Here is a 23,054-nt window from a genome sequence, read left to right as displayed (position 1 = left end):
TTTTATTTAATCTACGTCTGTTTCTCATGATGGCACACGTCGCATCCTGGTCGTGTATTCCGCACTGGTGAATAGAAAGCCGCTCCAGGTGTTCCACGACAGAAGAATTAAATAAAGTTTTACTTCAGATTTATGTAGCTGCCTTTTAGATTATGTTGATTTTGCATTCCTTCTGACACAATCTTGTCTTCATCTTTCTAAGAAAGTTTTTAGCTGTAAAATTGGATGTATAATCAAATATGAAAGCACGTCACTGTTTCCTTTCGTTAATGATAGTGTCATTATTGACGTCTCAGAAGCTTCCACTCTAATTATTTTCTCCTAATCTTAGGAGCAGTCACTCAAAAGGCTTTTAACAGAAGTAAAAAGTTGAGTAAGTACAGAGCGGGGATGATAAGGGCACATTGGCAATTATGTTACTCGTAGTGTTTAGTTTGGGCTCTTTTAATGTAATTGAAGTGATCGAAAGACCGTTTTTGTTAGACATAAAATGGAATTACAATGGTCCACGCATTTAATTTAAAAAAGGTCTCAAGTGCGTCTGAAATTGTACGCATTTTATTTTTATAGTTGTAATATCGAAATGCAAACTGATGCCAGAGGCTGCGTCCAATTATTCAATCTAACTTTACGTTTTTTTTAATATTGCAAATATTTTCTCTTCATTAAATAAAATACTGGGAATAAAATTTTGTAGTGTGTAAATATTTGTTTACACAATAAAACTTTTAAAATTAAATAAAATATAAATTTCTAGTGGAAAAAATAATAGACAGGTTTTTAGTTTTGGTGGATGCGCCGGGTTATTATAATATTAGATTTGCAAGAAGAAAAATTAAAAGAGTTACCTACAATTTAATACAAACTTATATAATTTTTTGCGCAAATGTAATTTTGTTCAAAAAGGTCAGAATCAAACCTTAGTAAATTTAAATCCTCCGTGTGATTGTTACGTTTCACCAACTGTTCTATTATCCAAACTCTCAGCGAATTTTAATCATGATAATGCTAATAATAACTCGCAAAACTTGACTGGTCTCTCATTTATGGCAATATTTCTAATTTACAACTTTCAATATTGTTCACACCAAAATCGCACTCTTATTAAAAATTGCGGCGGATTATTCTATTTCCTGCTAGAACATTTAATTGCTTCGTTTCCATTCCCTCCGATTTATTAAAACCTGCGACACGTCCTCATTTTTCCCGTCCACAGGATATTGCTGTGGCTGTACGGTGTCAAGTTAATATTTCCTGGCTTAGTGGAAGTTTCTGCAGTCATTATTTTTAATTTGCATCGCGTCAATTCCTGGGGGTGTCATTATCGGCATCATCAAAATTCGTAATATTGATTCATGAGCCCAAGCGATGAGAAAAGTGATCCCATAAATCCAATAACGCAATCTTAATATGATGAATGTATGCTAAAGATAAAACCGAGGAAAAAAGTGTATTGAAATCGAAATACCGCACGAGATTGATGATGAGTAAACAGGTTTCTTTTTCGACAAAAAATCTAGAGAAGTTTGTTGGAGTTTCAAATGCAGTTTGATGCAGATTTGCCGGAAAAGGACGCGGATTTTGTCTCGAAACGGAGCTGTAGGCAGTCGTCAAAACAACGAGCTTGCTACTTCGTAATAAATTCACTCAACTTCTTCGCGAAACTTATAATTAGTGCCGCCCAAGCAACTTATCATTTCAAATGGAATAACTTTTCTCTTAAAATGAGTGTTTCTTAATCTGTGCAGAAATTTATATTTTGTTCCGAGATGATGCCTTTTGTCCTATCAAGATTTGTCATGGTACAATGCATATTAAAAGTTTCGTGCAAGTAAAACGAAGAAGCGAATGAAACAAAGTTTATTCTGCTGTGTTTCTCTACATGTGCTCTCAGCGTTCTCGTTCTATATTTAATCGATAACCAATTAACTCGCAGTTAACCTCATTAGCAGAATAATTCTTCAGCTTTGTTGCTAACTAATTAATTTAACTAAGCGGCTTCAGAGCGTCATTCTTATTAAATTACTAATTCTGAATAGAACCGGGACTTGGTGTTTCAGTCTTGACAGTTATTGCGTTTTGCGAAAAATTTCGGATAACGTGCAACAGAATTAATAAAGTTACTTTTGGTTGGCATTGAAAGGGGATTTTTTATTAAACTCTACTTTTTATTAAATTTTCATAAACTGCCGTTCACTTAATGAAGAAAAAATAGAATTTTTAGAAAATTACTTTTGTCAGCTTCAAGTTGTATGTACGTGAAAAGTTTCGTAATTAAAAACTTTCCTTCAGTTTGTTAATTATGTAACAAGTTTTTTCTCATCAAAAAATTAGTTCGCGTCTATACTCTTGTAGTTTTATTATTCGACTCAATAATTAACCCGATTTGTTTTCTCTCTAAGCGTCGCTTTTTTAGTTCAATATAAATGCAAAACACAAATGAAATTACTACTACCAGTGCTATAAAAATCACATTAATATTCATGCACATATTTTGCTGAAATCAGTTAGACCCAAATTTACTGTCCGTTTCGCTGTTAATTAAATTTTTCTCATAAATCCAAACCGAGTTATGTTGCATTACGATGCAATATCACTACAAGCGATGCTCTTTTCCCGACTTTAATAGAATATTCGTTGAAATGTAAGCTCAATTTCGATAGTATAAAAATCGCTCTAAAAGGCACAAAGATATCACTTTGAAATCCAATCATAACGTAAAAAGCAATTCAAATGTACAATAATTGAACACATGGTGGCACCAAATCTCCAAATGTTCAATGAATATAAAATCTGCGTGAGTGGAACAGTTGTTAGCGTGACCGATCTAGGAATAATGGAACTCTTATGTCCGAGGGAGATTTTAAAGAGCACTTTACACCACGGATTTCTCAAGATTTAGTAGGAAGGGACGCAAAACCAGAGACTAATGCTAAATTGCTTAGAAGTTTTATCAAGTGTAAAATTCTTCTTTGGGTCAAATCGAAGTCTTTCGTTTCTGTGGCCGACGTAATTTGCTCTTTAAGCAAAGAAGATTAAAATAGTAACAAACCGAGATCCTTTTTTAGTTTAATTTTGTTCGACTTCAAATTCATCCGCTTCAGGAACTTCGAAGATGATGTTTACTTGACCGAAAATGAAATTGTTAAGACCAGATCGCGTGTTTAATAAAAGTAAGAGTATTCCTGCGTAACATTAGCTGAATTAAAACATGCAAAGCTGCGGATATGATTTATATCGTTTTATTTTTCCTAAATGTGAATCCCACGAGTTTATTTCAGGCAATATCACTTTTGCATGTATCGTTAATTTCACTTACAGAATACGTTTTGCGTTGGCGAGTTTCACGCTGCAAAGTTCTTTGAAGCTGTTTTTTATCTTTCAGGCAGGAACAAAGTCAAAATGTTTTTGATAGAAACAGACTAAATTATTTTCGTTTTAGTCGAAATGCAAATTGCTTTGTCATTTCATTATGTATGCGTACGGATGTTTTTAATTATTCTTTTTCAGGATCTCAAAGAACCTGCCTCGCTTGCAAGTAGAGAATAATTTATTAATAATCTGCTGATTATAATTTTTAGAAATTGAAAATAAACTTTTAAAGTGTCGTTAAAATTATTGCAGAGCACTAAATTCGGAAGGATGCTTTTCTAGACGCATTAAGAAATCATCTCATGCTCCTTTCACAATCGATCACTTTGTGCTATCCTGCCAAGAAAGTGCCCGTTGTGTCAGTTGGCCGCTGCATTAAAGCGAAAAATAGACAAAGCCGTCATAACACAGAAGACTTCACCGAAACAAATAAAAACAACGTTTGTAAGAACACTAAAGAAACCTTTACTGCTCCAACGCCATATAAAACCTCCGCTTCACAAGAAAGCTTTTTCTTCTCTCTCGGAAAGATTGGCGTAAAATTAAATAATGATCATGCATGTTGGTCCCACACCTGTTGTTTACCTCGTTAGTACCAGTCATGGCAAGCTTATCGAAACCGCAAGCTTACGAATAATCTCCGTTACGCAACAGGTGCCCTCGGCCAAGGCAAATATCATAAATTTCTCAGTGCACTCGGGAAACGCTTTTTCCAAGACTTATTTCGGACTAGCGCCTGTACAAAGACTAATCTCCAGGAAAGAATTAATTTTGCGTCGCAGCAGAACTGGATTCAAGTCAAATTTGCGTTTTTTACCTCTTTCCGCTTTCTGATTTTGAAACAATAGGGTAAAATAGATGGAACACTCTGATGTTTCTATCGTGATCAATGTTTCCTGACACGCGACGTGAGATAACGAGCTGTCTGGTAACGTGCTTTGTTGTCAACTCAGCATATTTAATCTCTTAATACTGAGGACAATCATCGAATTGTCGGCAGGGTTAAACAAAGAGTGAAGACAGAATGAGATGACATAGATTTGTCTGCTGAATAAGAGAGCCATTAATGTTTTAGACATTCTGTAACTTAAAAATTTCTGCAAAGAAGTTTAGTGTATCAAATTCGTCTATATTGTTTTTTTTTAAATATCATGTAACACATTCTCTATCATTTAAATAATTTGATTGTTGTCTCAAATTATACTGTTTGGAAATAGGAATTTGATACGTGAATAGTCCAAATGCTTTTCAATTTTGTGTCCTCGTTGCGTCGTTGGATATTGGATTCCATGAATACCAACTCAATTCTCTAGATTCCATGAATGTTTGACATTTTGTAAATTTGTTCGATTTTTTAAATAACTTTTTTGATTTTTTTAGTTCTTTTATTTTTTATGTCATCGTTGTACACCAGAGTTGTCAGTTCAATGGGAATATTACTCAACCTGCTAATTTTATAATTTGAAAATTTTAACTAATTTTGATTGTACATTTTTTGTACATGATTTTTTTCTCTAGAAAACGATAATAATAGTGAGCGTTATCCGATGTAAAAAAATATAAATCTTCATCTCTGTGTAGCTAAATGTACTTTATTTCTCTGCAGCTAGACATATATTTGCCCGAATTTCGTAATAATGAAAAAACGTTTCGTTGTAGGCCGGAGTTCATATCTAGAATAAATAGATTTTTTTCCGTGCTTTCCTTTTCGAACAAATTTCAAATAATAAATCCAAATACTTGCTCAGAACGAAGCACCTCTCTAATTTAATTTGTAAAAACCTGTCGTCAGTAACTACGCAGATCTAAGACAAAGACAAACTTTGAGATAAACTCGTCTAATTACCACAGTTATATCTTCTTTTTATTGCTGTAATTACTATACAAAAGCTAATAATTCCCCTTTAATATCCGGAACTGTTTGTTCTTGCTATTTCATACTCGAAGTCTTGCTTCATCCAAAACGTGTTTATTCGCTTAGAATTTAGTTGGAAGTCGGCATTCAAGTAAATGAAGTGAAATTCCAAACGGCAAGATACCTACCTGATTCGGTTCGTTTTAATTTGAATAGAATTTGCATGAACCTGGTTGAATTAGAAGAGTAAACTGGTAAAATGTAAAGTGTATTCATTTGATAGTAATACTCTGAAGGGTCCAATTAAAATGTTTTAGCAGGACAAATTTGCAGATCAACGCAACAGAGATGCAAATTTTCTAATACTTAGGCAAAGATTGTTAGGAATTTCTGATGCAACGCGTAAACAAATTTACAGCAAATCTTTTTCCGTGTGGAAAATTAAACATTTATATCTTAATTGGAATTTTTACAAAATGCAGTAACACAGGAGTTATAAATAATAAACAGCCAGCAGGAACTTTCTCTCCAGAAAATTGAAATAAAATTATAAATTCCCAGCGGTGCTGTATTTTAGCTGAAGCAGGTAATAAATTTTGTTTTAAATAGAAGAAAGAAGAAATATGCTTATTCAAAAGCAAACAGTCTGGAGGCATGAAAACTGGAATTTATTGTAAACAAAACTTAAATTGAGGTAGACTGGTCGAATTAAATTTGAACCATTAGAGATATTGCACATTACAAAAATAATTAGAGGCTGAATTTACAACACCAATAACCACGCACTATACATATTTTATGACGTGTGGTAAAAGTATAGCGATTCCAGCATAAATTTCAATTATATTATGAAGGTGACGGTAAATACAAAAATTTCGGAGAGCCTTTTAACTTAGTAAAACCAGCGGCACCTGAAGTTATAATTTGAGAAGTTTAGTGTTCGTTTTATTGCTTTAACTTTTCTACGACTACAATCCCTTCCCAAAGCAGCGCACGTTCCCGAAATTTCCCAATCAGTTTGATTCAGTTGTCTGTTGTCTCGATGTTGGATCACGTTCAAATAAAATCGCAATTTTAAGAGTGTAACGTGTTTCCTCTTCTGCATCCGTAGTAACCATGACGACTGACAAAACCCAGCTTTGTGACGTAACAAAACCAAACACAATACCCTTAGGGCGTATACAACACGAATTATCCATCAATCTCACTTCGACCTTAGTTCCTGATTTTATCGACTCGAGACTGTAATAATTACTGTATCATTGTGTCCTGGTTAAATTTATGCTACAATTAGGATAATTAGTTGTTTGCGTTGTTTCGCTTTAAAATCTCTGTACGTTTTTGGGTCTTAGAGTATAATAAGGGAAGCAACGAGGCTTTATAGATGAGTCAATTTCGTCCTGAGACACTTAATTAAACACGCAAGTTTCAATTGGCTGTTTTTCGAAGGAGACTTCCGACGATTAAACACTGTCGGTGAAAAATCTTTTTTCTCATCCGTCTTGGGTCTAACAGTGATTGTTCTTTGTGTTTCTTCCGCAGGCGTCAAGTATTACGATTTACGAGCTACTCTAGCAGTCACGAGCTATTCTTCAGAGGGATGCATGAAATATTTTGGATGTTGAGCTTTACAGTTGCTGAAGAATTAAAGAATATTGTTTAATGAAACCTGAGATAATCCTCTGATCCACTTCTTCATAAATTGTTATTTGGTGCTTTTTGGAGTGTTCAATCAAGGCATTAAAAATTCTAGTTATAATATGTTTACTTTTCAATTACGATTTAATAAACATAAATACATAGAAGCAAACACTATTTAAACATTCATTTAGATTCATACCATACAATTTACCGAATTGAATTGATAAATTTATATCCCGGCGCATCCACCATTTGTATATATTTGATATTTTTGTGTTATTTTTGTTTGTTTTTGTAAATTATTTCTATGCATTTTTTTACCATTTTTTTGTCATACTTAGTAAAAATAACACAAAGTATCATTGCTTTTCTAGATTTACAACTAAACATTCAGAGGATGTTAAAGAATCTATGTGAATAACGTAAGCAGTGTGTTTGGAATTTCATTTAAAAGCCAACACATAGAACTCCGGCAGTTTAGTAAGATTTATCATTTGGTTTATATGCAAAGGGTGCTTGCGGATTTAAACGAGCTTTCTTTTATATAATACTTATCACTGTATCAAATAGATGTTATAAATATTTGCGAATCTTGAAATTATTGTTTGCTTATCATCACACAGTCGTTTCTACTTTGCAGTAAAACGCTTGGTCTTTTGAATACCGCAAGAGTAAAAAACAAACAAATTTATTATAGTCGGTAATAATTTCAACATTTTATGGCAGCGATTGAAAATGGTTTAATGTTGCACATAAATTTTCTAAATATGGTCGTATTTTCCGTCAAATTTTTATGAACAATTCACGTTTGATTATTTTCCTGTTCAGTTTGTTTTTTTTTATTTTCCGCCAATATTATTTTTGCAGCAACCTGCAGCTAAAGCATACTTAAAAAGTACTCATATTCTTTTATAACTGAAAAACTTGTTCTTTACTGTTCGTCCATTTTATGACATTTCTTATAAAATGTCAATATAATTTACTGACTCATAAATGGATAGGTAGAGATTGCAGTAACCTTCCGAACTTTATCGTGAAGAAAATAAATTTTCCAGCGACGTCCACCGTCTTATATCATAACTTGTTCAAATTACAAAATAAAAACTATAAAACGCATTCTTCTGACAATATTAAAATTTATTTTGCGCTTGGCTTGAGCGAAATTCCTTATTTGAACACCCGCCATCGTAATTTAGTCTCGTCGACGAGAACTATGCCAAGTATCCTTGATCCTGACCGAATGCTGGCGTTACTCTCTACATACAAAAGAGCGTTATGCGCCTACAAAACGCGTTTTATGTACGTTTTATAAACAATTTGTTTGGGGCGAATTTAAATAACACGTCTGAATCCATCAAAGAGATTATTCCGGGGTGCGAGAATGAGTATTTTGGCGAGGACGTTCTGTGGAAATATGTGATTTCGTTGTTGTAGAGAGCGCTTTGTAGATATTTCACAAACAATTCGCTTGAGTTGGGAATGGAAGTTACACTCTACTCGCTTTGTTTTCACAGAAGTTGGCTTACTTGAAAATTCTTAACTCCACCGCGAGTGTTTAAAGAATTTTATGTTTGCCGCCGTACTTGTGTGAAACACAGCGCTCTAAAAACCTCATTACATTTAGAATTTTTCCTCAGACGATCAATATTTAATTCAATCATGTTGTTGTTCTGTAATTAAATCAAAGTTAAATCTGCTCATTTTTTATTAATGCTGACACCGGCTTATGGGTAGACGGAATATGTATTTTCTCCTTTCAGAGATTTGAAATTAATTTAATTTTTTCTGGTATTAGCGGAGATCGCATAATCAGCTTTTCCACCGCGCTTTTTGAAGCTATAATCTTAATTGCAATTACGTCCCAGATTTTCATAATTGCAATGCAATTGGAAAAAATTCACGTTGTGAATTTTCTATGTAGAAGGCAGCTGCGGAGAAACGCTAAAAAAACGCATTAAAATGTAAATTCTTGGAAATTGGTGGTCAAGTCATGCTTTTACCATTATCACGCAATCAATACTGATTACTGTAAAGTGAAAATTATGGAATTTTATTGAACTGTAATTTAGATTCATCAGCTAGTTTATTTTCCAAGATTTTATTTTCGTTCCGCTCCAGTCACACTCGCCGGAGAACTCCAGGAAAATTTTATTGAAACAAGCAATACTTTATGACCCGTCACACCCAATTTACGTTTTTATGGCGTCAATCTCAAACATTTTCCCTTTATGTTTCTATCCATAAATATAACTCGTCTAGTCTAATGGTGGAAATTTCAAAGGAATTGAAAACAATCTGTGATGAATTGCGCGGCACTGAAAAATATTAGTTTGACAACTCGTTCATTATAGGAAAATATACAATCTCATGTTTATTTGTGTTCATGCACCATTACATTTAAAGTACGTACAGTTTATGACATAATTTTATGACCAGAGAGCGGCTAATTGTACCACTAAAATTAAGTTACCGTGCAATGATTTAACTTTATACTTATGGCAAGCTAGTTTGTTTGTAATTTCGTGGTAATGAGAACATTAGAAAGGGCTAAAAATAATATTAAATTAAGCAACTCATGTTAAAATGAAGAATTAGAGGTGACCCTGCTTGACATTTACATCAGTTAATGTTTAACCACGAACTTCGACATAATCGTCAATGATACCAACAGACTCGAAATGCAAATAAATGTTGGATGTCCCTAGCATGTTTACTCGTGTTTGCAACCAACTGTTGGCAAGGTGCAACAGTGCATCGGAGATAAAAGCAGTAAAACGTAACGCGATATTTTCGCGTTCAAGTAAAGTTTGACATGATATAGTGTGCAGGAAACAGACTATCACATTACTTTCAATATCCATCATTTCCCGTTTTTATAATAAAATTGGTTTTGTCGGAACTACTTCAACTTGTATAATCTTGTAGCTCTCCCTTTTACATAATTTCAATTTTCAATATGATTTGTTCAGGACAAATCCCCTGCAGACTCCAAGAAGACATCTCGTCCGTCGTATATCCTTTCCGATCCTAAGTTTCATTTGAAATTGAAATTGTAGCGAATCGAGTTTGTATCGGATTGAAATGAATGTTTATTCAACAAGTCTTCCGGTTTAGTAATTCTTGGATTTTCTTTGCAGATGTCTAGAAACGCAAACTAACCACACTAACAGATCACATTACTAACGATGTCTACTTCGTCTTTCTTCCATTGTTAACGTGGCGATGTAGCGAAGAAGTGGCGCTGTCGCGGCGCGAGGCGGCCCTAGGATGCCGGGCGCATAATGTACCCCATGGTGCAACAACAGCAGCAGCAGCAACAGCAGCAACCCCAACAGTCACCTCAGGAGAGGGAAACGACCGACAACGACGAACCGGAAGACACCAGTGGAATAAGACATCATAGATCTCGAAGGCCTTTATATCGACGGCTTTTCAACTACGTGAGGGAAGCTTGGACCGGAGTTAAGTTCGCTTTAGGTAAACAACACGTGATGGGTAAACATTGTAAAGCACTTTCTGCAAACGGACGACCTCAGCAAACAGGTTAAGGGGTTAAACGGGAAGGAGCAATCGCAAGGGGAAAATATGGAACTCTCTTCGAGCTATTATACCTACTAAACACTTAACATTTTATAACTACATGGAAAATGTTTTCAGTTAAGCTCTACAGTCTTAAAAAGTTTCCACTGAATAGTTAGAGTAGTTAAAACTAAAACTTGGTAAAATAGATGCTCTTTGGCACGGAATGCTATTTAACGAGGCTCTGAAAGTTTGTTAAATTGTAAAATTTTAACATAGTTGAAGCTCAGAATGTGTAATTATTACTCGTTTTCCATTAGAGTATTCTCAGCGGTTGGTAAAATGCGAATCCGATTAGCCTATCGAGTTTAAATTAACAGCCTAATGCTCATATAACAACTAATTTCCATAAAATTTTAGTTTACCAATTTAGTTTCCACAGCATAAGAACAAGTTAAGTGTCCCTTAATTGAAGAGGTCCGACGTTGAAATTCCACTTAACTGCGATGTGCTGTGATCAGATTTCAGGAACGTGAAGCGGTTACCCTTTACAGAACGTAAATTCAGCAATCGCGAAAAACGAGAACTCAGAAGCAAAAAGTTTGAAATTCTGGCCCAACAAAAGTTAATTCTCTTAACATGTAGCTCGCAAACGCATGACAATTCAATTTAATTTAACGTCACACTAATTCGAATGATTAAGTATAGCGAATGGTTTTCGTGTTAATCTTATTTTCTGTCAATGCTCAACACGAAATTGATTTTATTTGTACTTAATTTGATAAAAGCGAAATTAGTGCAGCCAGAGCAAAATTAGAAAACGCATATGAAATTGCTCGCGGTATTCTCATTGTGAACAACTAGCAATTACCTGAATTTCTAAAACGACCTATAATTTTTGCCGAATTTAATTTAATGGTCAAGTGCTCTGTGTAAGTGCACGATATTTTCACGTTTATTAGTTTTGACAACAAAACCAGAACTTTTAATTGTTGTAATAAAACAAAACGGAACAAATGCTTGCAATAAACTCAAATGCCCTAAAACTAGAAACTAATATTAACTCTAATTAAAACCTAAACGGTACCTACTAAAATTTAATGAATTTAAAAATCGCGATTAAACAATACTGCGCACTAAACTGCAAATCCGGATAATAAAACATACAATTCCTTCTCTCTGCGTAATTATTTGACTGTACTTTTATTAAGAATTAGAAGCACAAGCCAAATATAATAAAACGAAATCAGAGAAACGAGAAACTCTTAAACGGAAGCAGCATTTCAAATGTAATTTATTTTGTTTGGCATGCTGTTAGCTATGTACCTATCTTTGAACATTTATATTTTCTTATTTATTTATTAAATTTCACTAAATTATTCGTGATGTTTGAAGTAAACTTTGTTTTAAACTGATGTTCATTAAATTCTCGTAAATAATTAAAATTGTAACTTTTTTGTTTCGAAACAAACAACTAACTTTTTCACTTTTATTTATTCGTCTGAGAAGTTTTGAACAAACATCCAAGCCAATAGACTTTGTCAATTCCTTGGTCACAACACAAGTTTCCCCACAAAATTGACTTTTAGGAACTTTCCTGCCATACTATGACAACAAGTCAATTCTAATTTATTAAATATTTAGAGCAAATTTTGAAGTAGATAAATTTATCTTATTACAAACTTTGAACTTGCACGGTATTTTTAGGTACTTCAAAGGTATTTAAATATTTATTTGCGCTTGAAGATTAATTAGTGCCAGACGTTTTAAATCTTAAATATTGCGAAGTTCATAACACGTGGTTTTTTCTCCATACAAAAAACAGATCATAATAATATTTATGCAGCAGTCCAAATATTTCTCAATTACCAAATTTTACAGACTTCACTTCAGTTACAAAGTTGTTTGATATTAACGAACTAGTGTTATTTCAGTGCCATGAAAATGAAACAATCGAAGTTTAAAAAAGGTAGCTCTGAACATGCTTATTATCTTTTAATGGAGTTGCGGATCTGTGGATATAAAGTGTGCTTTAGAATTTAATTTAGTTCCTGTAAATAAATGAGTGTAGTGCTGACCTACTTTCAATAATAAAAAAACAGAGTGCACTTAACCTACTTCAAAGAGGAAAATTTTCATGAAACTAAAGTCTTAAGATAGTTTTTGTATTCAATTCATTAACAACTTTACACACATGAAAAAATCAGGCGGAATCAAAGAACTTTTAATCGAAAAATTGTTTTGACGACTATTTTCATAACTGTGTTGGCACTAATTAAACTATTATAGCTTGGTAAATAAACGTTCAAACGCGTGATGGAGAATGTTTGTGATGATTATAACGAAAGTTTTTTGAAATGGCTAGCTACGCTGAAAGCAAGTTCATCAAAAGCGATAAAAGTTGGGATATGTTTGTAACGAAAAGCAGAATTGTGCTACGTTATATTTTTCCAATAATCAAGGTCTAATTTATTGAGGTAATATTGTCTTGTTTAAATTAGATTCATATTTATTTTAGAAAACTGATGAGTGTAAAGTTTAGCATGAAAAATACTTCTAAAAGTAATTCTCATTTAACTGAAAGCTCTTTCTATTAAGCTCACTGAAATAAACTGCTAAAACAGGACATGGCCATTTATTTATGCCTCAAAGCTTTTCCACTCTCTGTAATACAGAAAAATTGATACATCCAGATTTTTCACCAAAAATAGATCCACTACATTTCACTTATTTAAACTGGTTGTAGTCTATATTTGCGAATAACAAGCTGATTTAAAAATCGTTTTTACTTAATGGAACAGAAAATGTTTAATTTTACAAAATTTTATAACAAAATCTTTATTGATTGGTGTCAGAGAGCTAGTTTTCTAGACTTTTCTGAGTATTTTATTGTTTTGGTTTTTAAGTTCTCTTCGTTTATTTGACCATTTTATTTTTCATATGAGTAGGTGATTTCGAATAAAGTCCAATTTTAATGAAACTTTAGTACTTTCAAGAACGAAATGCCTTATAAATTCTCTGTAAATAATTTTAGCTAAAACTTTTTAGTCTGTAATATACTGAGTGTTTAGCGTTTTTTGCAAGCATAGACTAAAAAAAGAAATTCTGTATATTTTTACGAGACTATTATAGAAAATATATTCATACGATATTTTCAAGGGAAAATTATTTTATTGACATTTGACACTACGTACTTTAAAATAATGGCCATCAAATAAAACATTTTTTAAGGCGGTTTGACACGATCACATTTTTTCTCAATTTTTTACGAATAAGCATTTGACATTTTATTTTTAAACAAATATTCTCATCGCAAACAACAAAATTTAAGAAAATATTTGCAAAAAAAAAATTAAAACTAAAAATAAAAATTCAAAAATAATTTTACAATTCTGCGAAGTAACAATGTGCCAAGTTAAGAGAATAAACCCCTAAACCGTTGATTTTGGAGGTTTTAGCAAACAGAAAACATTTTCTGCATTAATTTTGTGACAAATCTTGAACGTCAATTTGACAGAAAAATTCTCAAATTTTTATTCGCAAAAATTTGAGAAAAAAATGTTATCGTGTCAAACCGCTTTTAAAGTATGACAATTTTAATTTTTTTAGTTTAGGGGTCAAAGTAATGCTAAACGGATTTACTTTCTTTTCTATGAAGGAGATTGTGGGCAAAAGTGTCGTTAAGTCGTTACACTTCACCTGGATTTAGTCAGTTCAGCATCCTAGAAAAACTCCAAGAAGATAAACGTTGTGGTTAAATATGACTTAATAATAGAGCGGGCTATAAACTCTGGATATTAATTTCGAAACTAATGTAATATGTTATTGTTTGGAAGTTCTAACAATACATCTGTTTATTGGAGACAGTTCAAATATCATTCATCTCTGCAAGCACTTTCATATATGTACGTATGTCAAAACTTTATAGTTAACGATGTTTAGATTACATTTAATATGATATACGAACATTTAAATTTTACAGCTTTGTTTTTAAACCATTGTTTGCAATAAATATTAACCAACGGAATAAGTTTTATTTAACAAAAACTGAAGAAATTGCTGCAAAAAACGTTCAAGAGAAGCTTGTTTAAGTTCTTGATAGTTTGCATAGAGCACTTTAAATTTATTGATTTTTACATGGAGAATTTCTTGTTTTGTATAGAGTCTATAACAGGAATAATCCAAACGGATTCCACATTCATGAATGAAGCATATCCACAATCTAAAAATAACTTGTTTTTGCGTAACAAACTCCTCTGCAGGCATCTTGTCTACCTTTCTTCACTCGCAATTCGCCTCCAGTCTTCAAAAATCCCGTGTCAAACTTTCCTCGAGTGCACCGCTAAACCGTTTGCCGGACAATTACGGCTCTCCCACCGCCTCGTTCATAATTCAGACTCGCAGAGGTCGAATCTCCGCCACTCTCATACTTAATTCATTTCGTGCGACGCTCTTTACCGCCATGAAACTTCTTCAAATCTTCAAGGGTATTTTTTGTTAATAACCACCGTATTTCATAATAAATTAACACTTTGGGACTTTTCAGACTCGGAGCTTGAGGATCTAGAAACACCTCCACGGTACCGCCCCGACAGCTTGGAGGCACTCTGCAAGGCGACACGTTTCACGCAAGCGGAAATCAAAAGGATATATAGAGGTTTTAAAGCAGAGTGTCCGACCGGTGTCGTCAAAGAAGAAACATTCAAGATGATTTATTCACAGTTCTTTCCACAAGGTGGTGAGTTGCAGTGCACAGTTTTGCGAGTTCAAGAGACACCTTCATAAATTTTTCGGGCCTGACACGGACGTTGCACCTCAAAGGCTTTCATATTGTCGAAGCTTTCATGCTTCGAAACAATTTATGGTGGAAAAGCTCATATTTCATTTTGTAAAGGGGGCGGGTTTTGCAGCATTTTGTCCCCGAAAGATTTCAGATACTGAACTAACTTTAGATTTAACATTGACGTGACAGTAATTCAGTCCACTTCCAAATTTCACAACTTGACTGCAACAACCTGCATTACAAACTTGATATAACAGTTAACCTAATTGTTAAAGTCAAACAAATTTATTAGCGATAAAATTTCTGAAACGCAAAACAACTACTTCAGCAACTACATTAGATCCATCATCCAGAAATTTCCAAGTTCCGTGTTTCCAGGGTATTTGTTGACTACGAATTTAACTATAAAACTTTTTAAGTTGTTTCAAAACTTGTGGTACTTAATTGAAAGCACGATTCCTGAATGAACTTTGTCGCATTTTTATAGTTGTTTAGTTAGAACAATAGCTCTGGAATTGTTCCCAACTTGCCAATTTTAGCATCAAGAATTCCGCCCCTTATTATACTTTGTTAAATCTGGCACCCTTACTTCGTTTGAGATATTAAAGTTTTACAGGGATTTTAACAACACATTTGGAAACACAAATGGTAATTAAGAATTTATTGTAAGGGGAAGACTGACAATCATCGAGTTTATGACATTAGGAAGATGAAATTGCCTCTTAGGAACTGCAATTAGTACCAGTTAAATAGGGACATAAAAGGACTTACTCCGATCAGATTTTTAATGCTGCATGTGACATAAATAAAACATACCAAAGCGCATTTTTCCTCCTAACAACACGCTAAACAAATAAAACTACAACAAATTTCTAGCTTCAGACCGCTTTGTAACAAATTAAATTAAAGCAATATGTTAGCTAAACTAGTCACATTTGCAGAGAAAATAAATTCATTCGTTGTCTCGCTGTAGTTTTTAAATTTTTCTTTTTATGAGCCACTTTAACGAGATATTCCAGATAAAAAGCTTTGACGATCATCAGGGAATTTCTCAAAAGTGCACTAGTTTATACGTGTGGATATTAAAGCTTGGGGAAGATTAAAAATTCTGTTATTATTGCACTTGACAAGCGGAAAATAATTTCAAAGCTCATTTTCTTTGTGCAGAAAGCTATAAAAGCTGGTTTACGAAAAAATTAATTTTGAAATAAAAGTGGACGTTCTAATTGTTTCTGTACTGGAAGTGCACCAATGAAAACATTCTGGATACAATTTTGCGCAATTGGGCATCGAGTTTCATGATCATAGTGTAAAAACTTTAAATCTCGGGTACGAACTATTAATACCTGAATAATTTTATCAAATTCTGATTTGATTTCCAACTGGATCTAATTCTGGATTAGATTAAATTTGAACGTCCATAATTGTGATTGGTTTGTACATTATTATCCTTTTTATCTATTTATTTTAAACTGAAAGATTTAATATGTTCTGATGGGAAATTACGTTGGCTTGTTAAAACCCGTAATTAAAATAATACTCTAATAATTAAAACTTTGACAAAACTCTGATTGAAAATTTTTCGTTTAAACTGTAAACAGCAATTCTGCATTGAACATTTAATTAATTTTGAATTACATTTTTTATTAGTTGTGATAGATAGAAGCCACTTTGAGGCGACGGAAACTTAGTTTCCCGTCGCGTTAAAGCTTCCTTTGTCAGTGACAATTATTTGTAATTTGACAGGTAATGGACGTTAATTTGTGAGAAAATTCCGCTCCAGAAAAATATAATGATGTTAACTCTAACTAATTTTCTTGTCATTGAAAAACACAGGAAGGAAGAGTGATGGATAGATAGGTATCAGACAAACATAAACAAAGTTTTTAATTTATTATTGCGGAATCAAGTTTACATTAACAAGTCTGGTCCAACAAATTTATAGAGATGAGAATGACCAGATTATGTTCTTTTTCCGCGTCTCACTTAAAATTTATCAAAATTTATTCAGAAGTTTAGAAAAAAATATAAAAAATTATTTTCTTTTCATGTGCATTTTTGATCATACTTTGCTAAAACAAATTTGTATTACCCTCCTACTCATCAAAGTGTTAATAATTCATATCATGACAAGCAAGGAACATTAATTTCTGAGAAGCTCCTGTAAGGCCAAAAAATCTAATGGTTTTGTTTTGTCTCGCTGACAAGCTACATAAACAAAACGACGCTTTAGTCGACTAGATTTTTACATTTTTCAACAAAATCTGCTAATTACTCTCGCAAATATATTTCAAAATTCATAAATCATCCGCACTAAAATCCCTAAATCAATCTAATCTCCGCTCTCGCATAAATTAACATTGAAATTTCGACCTAAATCCAAAGTGTTGTTTGATTTAGATGTCACTTTTATGATCCAGTCATGTATGCCAAAGACTGTATTTATAGGAAGTTTTATTGATCAATCGTGCCAACAATACAATGACAATAGCTCATGTTTTCCGTCATTGTTTTCGCTTCCCTAACTTTGATTTGCCGATAAAACTTTACTGTTGCTAACCTTCCAGTTAACTGCCGCTTTGTGACGTCTTCCATATGAATAAATTCTACAATTACAAATATAATTCCGACAGCAAGCTCGCCGGTTAATGGTGAATAAACAAATTATGCTCGCCGGGCATCGATGTTTATTTCCTCTGGTTGTGTGTACATACAGTCTCCGAGTTTAAAATTAATTGCAAACTGTGGACGCGGCATCGAACTATCAAAATAATTTTTTAAGTTGTTGACTCTTTCAACGGCATGTTTTTTTGTATTTCTTGGAAAAACAGATGTTTAGCTCATATAAATTAATGATGTTGTTTGGTTAAGATCACAGAACAGCACATGCTGATTGAACTGTTAAGAGTTCCGATCGGACTATTTTTGAGGGCAATCAAATGCAGTTTAATTTATCTTTGTTATTGTCTTTCCTTTGTCGAAAGATTTGTAAACTAAGAAAAACAGAAGTGTTTCCCGGGTATTGCTTCAGACAGAACTGGATAAATTAGATAACTAAATCTATAGCAAACAGTTCATTAGCATACTGTGTGGACTAAATCCGACTTCATCGCTTTTGTGTAGTGTCCACACTGGGCTGGTTCAAAATTAATTATATCAAGGAAAGTTTAAGTTAATTATCAAACGTAATTGCGGTGGGAATTAAATGTGCCTGAATTTTGAACGTTTAGTATGATCGCTAATTGGGAACAATTAGTGGGCGTTTTTGGTGCGGCGCCCAAGGCAAACATTTATTTTTTCCGATAACAATTGTGGTTTGGATGTCACAAAAACAACTTCGAATAATTATTGTGATTTATTTTTACACCTCATGTTTTGTGGTGATTGCCCGTTTGTTTGCACAATAAACACAATTTTTTTATCAAACTGAAATTCAACTGGCAAATGCGCTTGCTGAAAAAGTAAAATTGGATATTATCAAACAGCCTAGTGACGTGTAAGATTAAAGAAAATAAAATAAACGTATTATTTTTAGGATTTTATTAATATTTCTGTCGCCACGAGGCTTATTAAAATTTTTATTAAAGTCCTTCTTCATGCTGTTGAAAATAAAATAGCCCGATGGTAACGAGGTTTTGGATAAATCGGATCGGTTTTTCAATCTAAAAAATTAGAACTCCAGTCCCTAAAACACAAAAACAGCACATTAAGAGAACTTGAACAGGACGATAATAAAAGTAAAAAGGTTCGGCGAGACGAACTGCTGAATTAACACTCGTGAACTCTGCAGAATAACAGAACGAACCGCCAAGACATTCCACAAAGACTTGGCAATGGTCAGGAATGCCAATGGCAAACTCCGCGTAACTTGAAGAATGGGAGATACATTTCAGTACTGTAAGCAAGAATTTCCAAACATATGATGGATGCGGCTGCTGCTCCTGTAAATAGAAATTTTAGTATGCTCAAAATAAATAAAAAGAGTGGCAGATCAGGTTGTAACTGTTAATTAATGTTACACAAATTGCAAACACGACCGTTCGATGAAAAGGCACAATCACAACTGCTCGCATGTCGCAGGTAGTGCAGTTTTTCTATAATATAATCCCAAAAAAATTGTTATTGTGCAATATTGTACAAGTTTTTTCTGAAAATGTATTAATTAACTTCGAATTTCAAGTACATTTTTTAACACATTTTATTATTTAGTTTAATAGAGCAAATTAAATTGAATCGACTTGGGTTTGATGTAAATCTGAACATTTAATTTAAAATAATCTCCACCTCAGTCATTCATTTCCTTCTACCTGTACAGTGTACCGAATTAAACGTGGCCTAATACAAACTAGATAAAACAACGGTCCAGTTGATTAATGTTCCCTCCATATATCACAACCGCACTCCAAACAGGAGATTGAAATCGGAATCAATCAATTGCCATCGTAAACTACTATTTTTAATCAACTCTTAGGTGCGAAATAATAGACCGCTTTCGGATTGATGGATCATTATTTTGTCCGCTAACGGTATATCATTCGTTTGTACGAAACGTGACGCATCTGGGTGATGATATCTTTTCGCATCAATTTGTTCGTAAAACGGAGGTCTTTTAAAGAATTGTATCAGAGACAGTGACAAATGATCCGGAGGTCAATTTGTCAGCACAGGGTGCTGGTCAGCATAAAGCTCTATCTACATGTTTTATGATGCTACTCAGGACAACCTCTTTAACTTTTTCTGAAGCATCTTAGTTGAACGAGGCAATAACGTATCTGAAAATCGTTCTAATTGTGACGCACAAACAACGAATATAATTAAATTTTAAATCACGGAGATGGCTCCTTGTGCAAGCCTTTATGAAGAGTTAAGTTGGCAGTAAAGAAAGGTAATAAAACGTTAATAAACATCTCCAAATAGCACTCGGAAAGATTTACGTTATAGTTGTAAAATCGTTTCAACACTGCAAAATATATATTCCGCGTAAATCCTGCTTTTGCAGAAATAAAAACCATAAAACGTTCGTGTTCAGACACGTTGATTACGTTTCAATGATAGTTGGATGTTTTCATTAATTAAAAATTTATTTTAGCCCTCAAGAGTTTTATTTGAAATGCTGTATCAGTAGATTTTCGCTTTATTAACGAGATTTGTGTGTTTGGTGAAAAAACGCTGACAAAAAGATTTCTCTTGTGAACACAAAAAGCACAATTATGAATATATTTGTGGACTTGGTATAAGACAATTCACATTTTTTACATCAGTGAGGTTCAATTAATTAAACATGAGATTTGTCAACTCTGAAATTGCGCTGAAGCTCCAGGCAATGATGGAATATTTTCAATTATGAAGCAAAAATTACCATACTCATATCTGCAGTGAATTTGCAAATCGACTAGTCAAATCACTGTTGCGAATCTTCGTCTATAATCGAACTGAATATAAACTCCGCTCCTGTATTCATCGACAAATAAAATTTTTATTAAGCGTTTATTTTGGTATTTTCAGCCACAGTGGTCATTTAAAACCCAAATGATGTATCTTTTTTCACCTACCAACCAGGAAATATTGCCTAAAAGTGAGCCTATAAAACCATACTTTCATTCATCGTTGACAAGCTTCGTTACATTTCAAAGTATAAAATCTTTTACTATGCACCGATAATAAAAACTGCATTATAAATGTTCACAGACTGCAGTTGAAGGATTCCCGAGCCATCATCGTAAAGTAAGATAATCGTTACAACTGTTTTACTTCTTTGTTGTCTCGCTTCTCTGCTACACAGTTGCAGATAACGACCTTTTATATCAAGATAAGACCTTCTCGTTACGTCTGTTTCGCATTGTTTACGTTATAAAAGTGCCTTAGCTTTCTTTCGCAAAGTTTGAAGAACCGAAGTTAAAATAAAACCGCCGATTTTAAATGTACTATCGGGAAAGTTGAATTTAACGGAGTATTCCGCTTTCCAGATGGCAGAAAATTGGATTCAACCAACTTTCAATCGATTTTTTTGGTACGAACGAATATGCTAAATGAAAATGGAAATGAAACACATACAAAGACGTGCTTCGTCCTACGTAAATATTGCTTTCATCAAAAAGCAGCGTGCTGGATTACACTTCACTAATGTTTTTTATAATTTTTTGTAACTGGCGGACAAAAGTATTCAAGCATCTCTTTATGAGGCGTTTTAAAATTATTACACTAAGAAACTTAATTCTCCTGTAATAAAAAAATAACATTAATTTGACCCGGCGCATCCACCAAAAATCTACAACGGATAATAAAATTTTTTCTATTTTTGAAGAAAGCCCAGTCTAAAAAGTTATTTATTGACGAATTCCTGAAATAGCTCTGAAACCATTTTCGCCAACAGTAACCTCGCGTGGGTGTCTCGCAAATTTAAAAATGCTCTGAATGCACATTTATTTTCAAAACAACGTAAACAATTTAATAACACGCCTCGCGAGTCGCTGAAGACCTGAAGCCAAAGTTAATAAATCCATTAGCTTAAATTGCAGCTACACGAACTTCAGAAACAACTCAAAGTGTGAAAATAACGAGACACTTAAGCTTTAGCGTTGTGTAAATATTGAACCCATGGAAAATTGCTTATTGCCACTTTGGTGAATTATAACAACTGAATTCTGGGAACGAAGAAAATTGACTTAAATTGCAGCAGCGAAATGATTTGTGGTCAAAGATATTCTATTTTTAGCTCAATTCATGTTTTTACAGCACATTTCAAGAAACATTACAAAGTGATGGATCGCTTAGTTTTCTTCAAAAAATTTTATAAGTTTCTAAAAGTAATTCGCTGGGGAAGTTTATTGTTGTGCGTGTTAAAAATTGATTAAAAGTTCCACATTTTCTGTGAAACTTGTCTCTGGTCGAAAATATATTACCCACCTTGCAATGTTTGTTTACACTTCGTATATCTAAAGCTTCCAGGCGTATGACATGGAAAGGAGGTGGGCTATTTTATGTTCAGCAGCGAGGAATAATGCACTCAAACTAATTTAATGGACACTTTGTTCTATGAAATCAGTTTTTGGTTTGACAGGAAATTAGTTTTGTTGCCCACTTTAAGTTCTAACATGGCACTTTATAACGTGCCAAATCGATTGAAGCAATAACATGGAAATCCATCGAGATTTTTATAGTTTGTTTTTAGAATTGAGGAAATTACAACGCCACATAAAGACCATTTATAGCAAAATAAGCTTGAAATATGAAATTACCAAGGCTGTAACTGGAAAATTTCCAGCAATCGCAAGACAAATAAATTGTTTCCATTTTAATGTTATTTTGGCTTTATCAGTAACCCAATATTGATATTTTTCTCTATCAAGTCAGATTTGTTTAGATTTCGCTCAGTTTGCTGATTTTCAACATAGTTTATGATTACTGTCAACATTTCCTCGTCTTGCCTTACTTAACTAGGTTAGTAATGTTGGCTTGTGGAAATTGCATAGCCAGTGGCTACGTGAAAGTGTAAACCTTGTAAGAAGCTTTAGGATGAGAAAATTTTCTGCTTCAGTTAGTTTACCGGTTTTAGGTTTACATTGAACAAAGAACAAATATTTGAACAAATTCACTTAATTAAATAACTTCATTATTGCTATTATGTACAAACGAGATAAGACACCCAACATAATTCAACAAGTTCAGCACGCAGTTGCGTGCTTAATTATACATGTCGGCAACATGTAGTCCTTGTCGTTTGTCCTATCTAACTTGGAGATCTACAATGATAAGAAATAAGTTCTTGTTAAGGAGACTTTGACGTGTGGGTTGAAAAGGTAATAAAGAGGATAGAAGACGCAGAAATATCTCTCAAAGCCACCGAAGAATAAATGCGTCTGTTAGCTGAATTTGTTCAAGCTT

At 33.4% G+C, this 23,054-nt stretch overlaps 1 protein-coding gene across 4 annotated transcripts in view; it reads left to right on the top strand.

Moving 5' to 3' along the window:
• LOC148172611 (A-type potassium channel modulatory protein KCNIP1-like) overlaps positions 1–23,054 on the top strand; it is a 114,128-nt gene that overhangs the window by 80,534 nt on the left and 10,540 nt on the right. For 3 of the 4 annotated variants that reach the window (XM_088039466.1, XM_088039461.1, XM_088039463.1), the window contains exon 4: positions 14,934–15,125. In XM_088039466.1, the coding sequence (XP_087895592.1) occupies positions 14,934–15,125 (192 nt within the window). Of the gene's footprint in view, positions 1–10,005; positions 10,346–14,933; positions 15,126–23,054 lie in introns of all 4 variants that reach the window. The other variant, XM_088039464.1, reaches the window with a different exon arrangement.

Source organism: Gnatocerus cornutus, chromosome 6 (genome assembly GCF_029298725.1).
Source record: "Gnatocerus cornutus isolate USDA-ARS CGAHR chromosome 6, icGnaCorn1.1, whole genome shotgun sequence".
Taxonomy (NCBI): Eukaryota; Metazoa; Arthropoda; class Insecta; order Coleoptera; family Tenebrionidae; genus Gnatocerus; species Gnatocerus cornutus.
The sequence above is the reverse complement of the archived record's forward strand: the minus strand, read 5'-3'. Positions and strand labels throughout refer to the sequence as shown.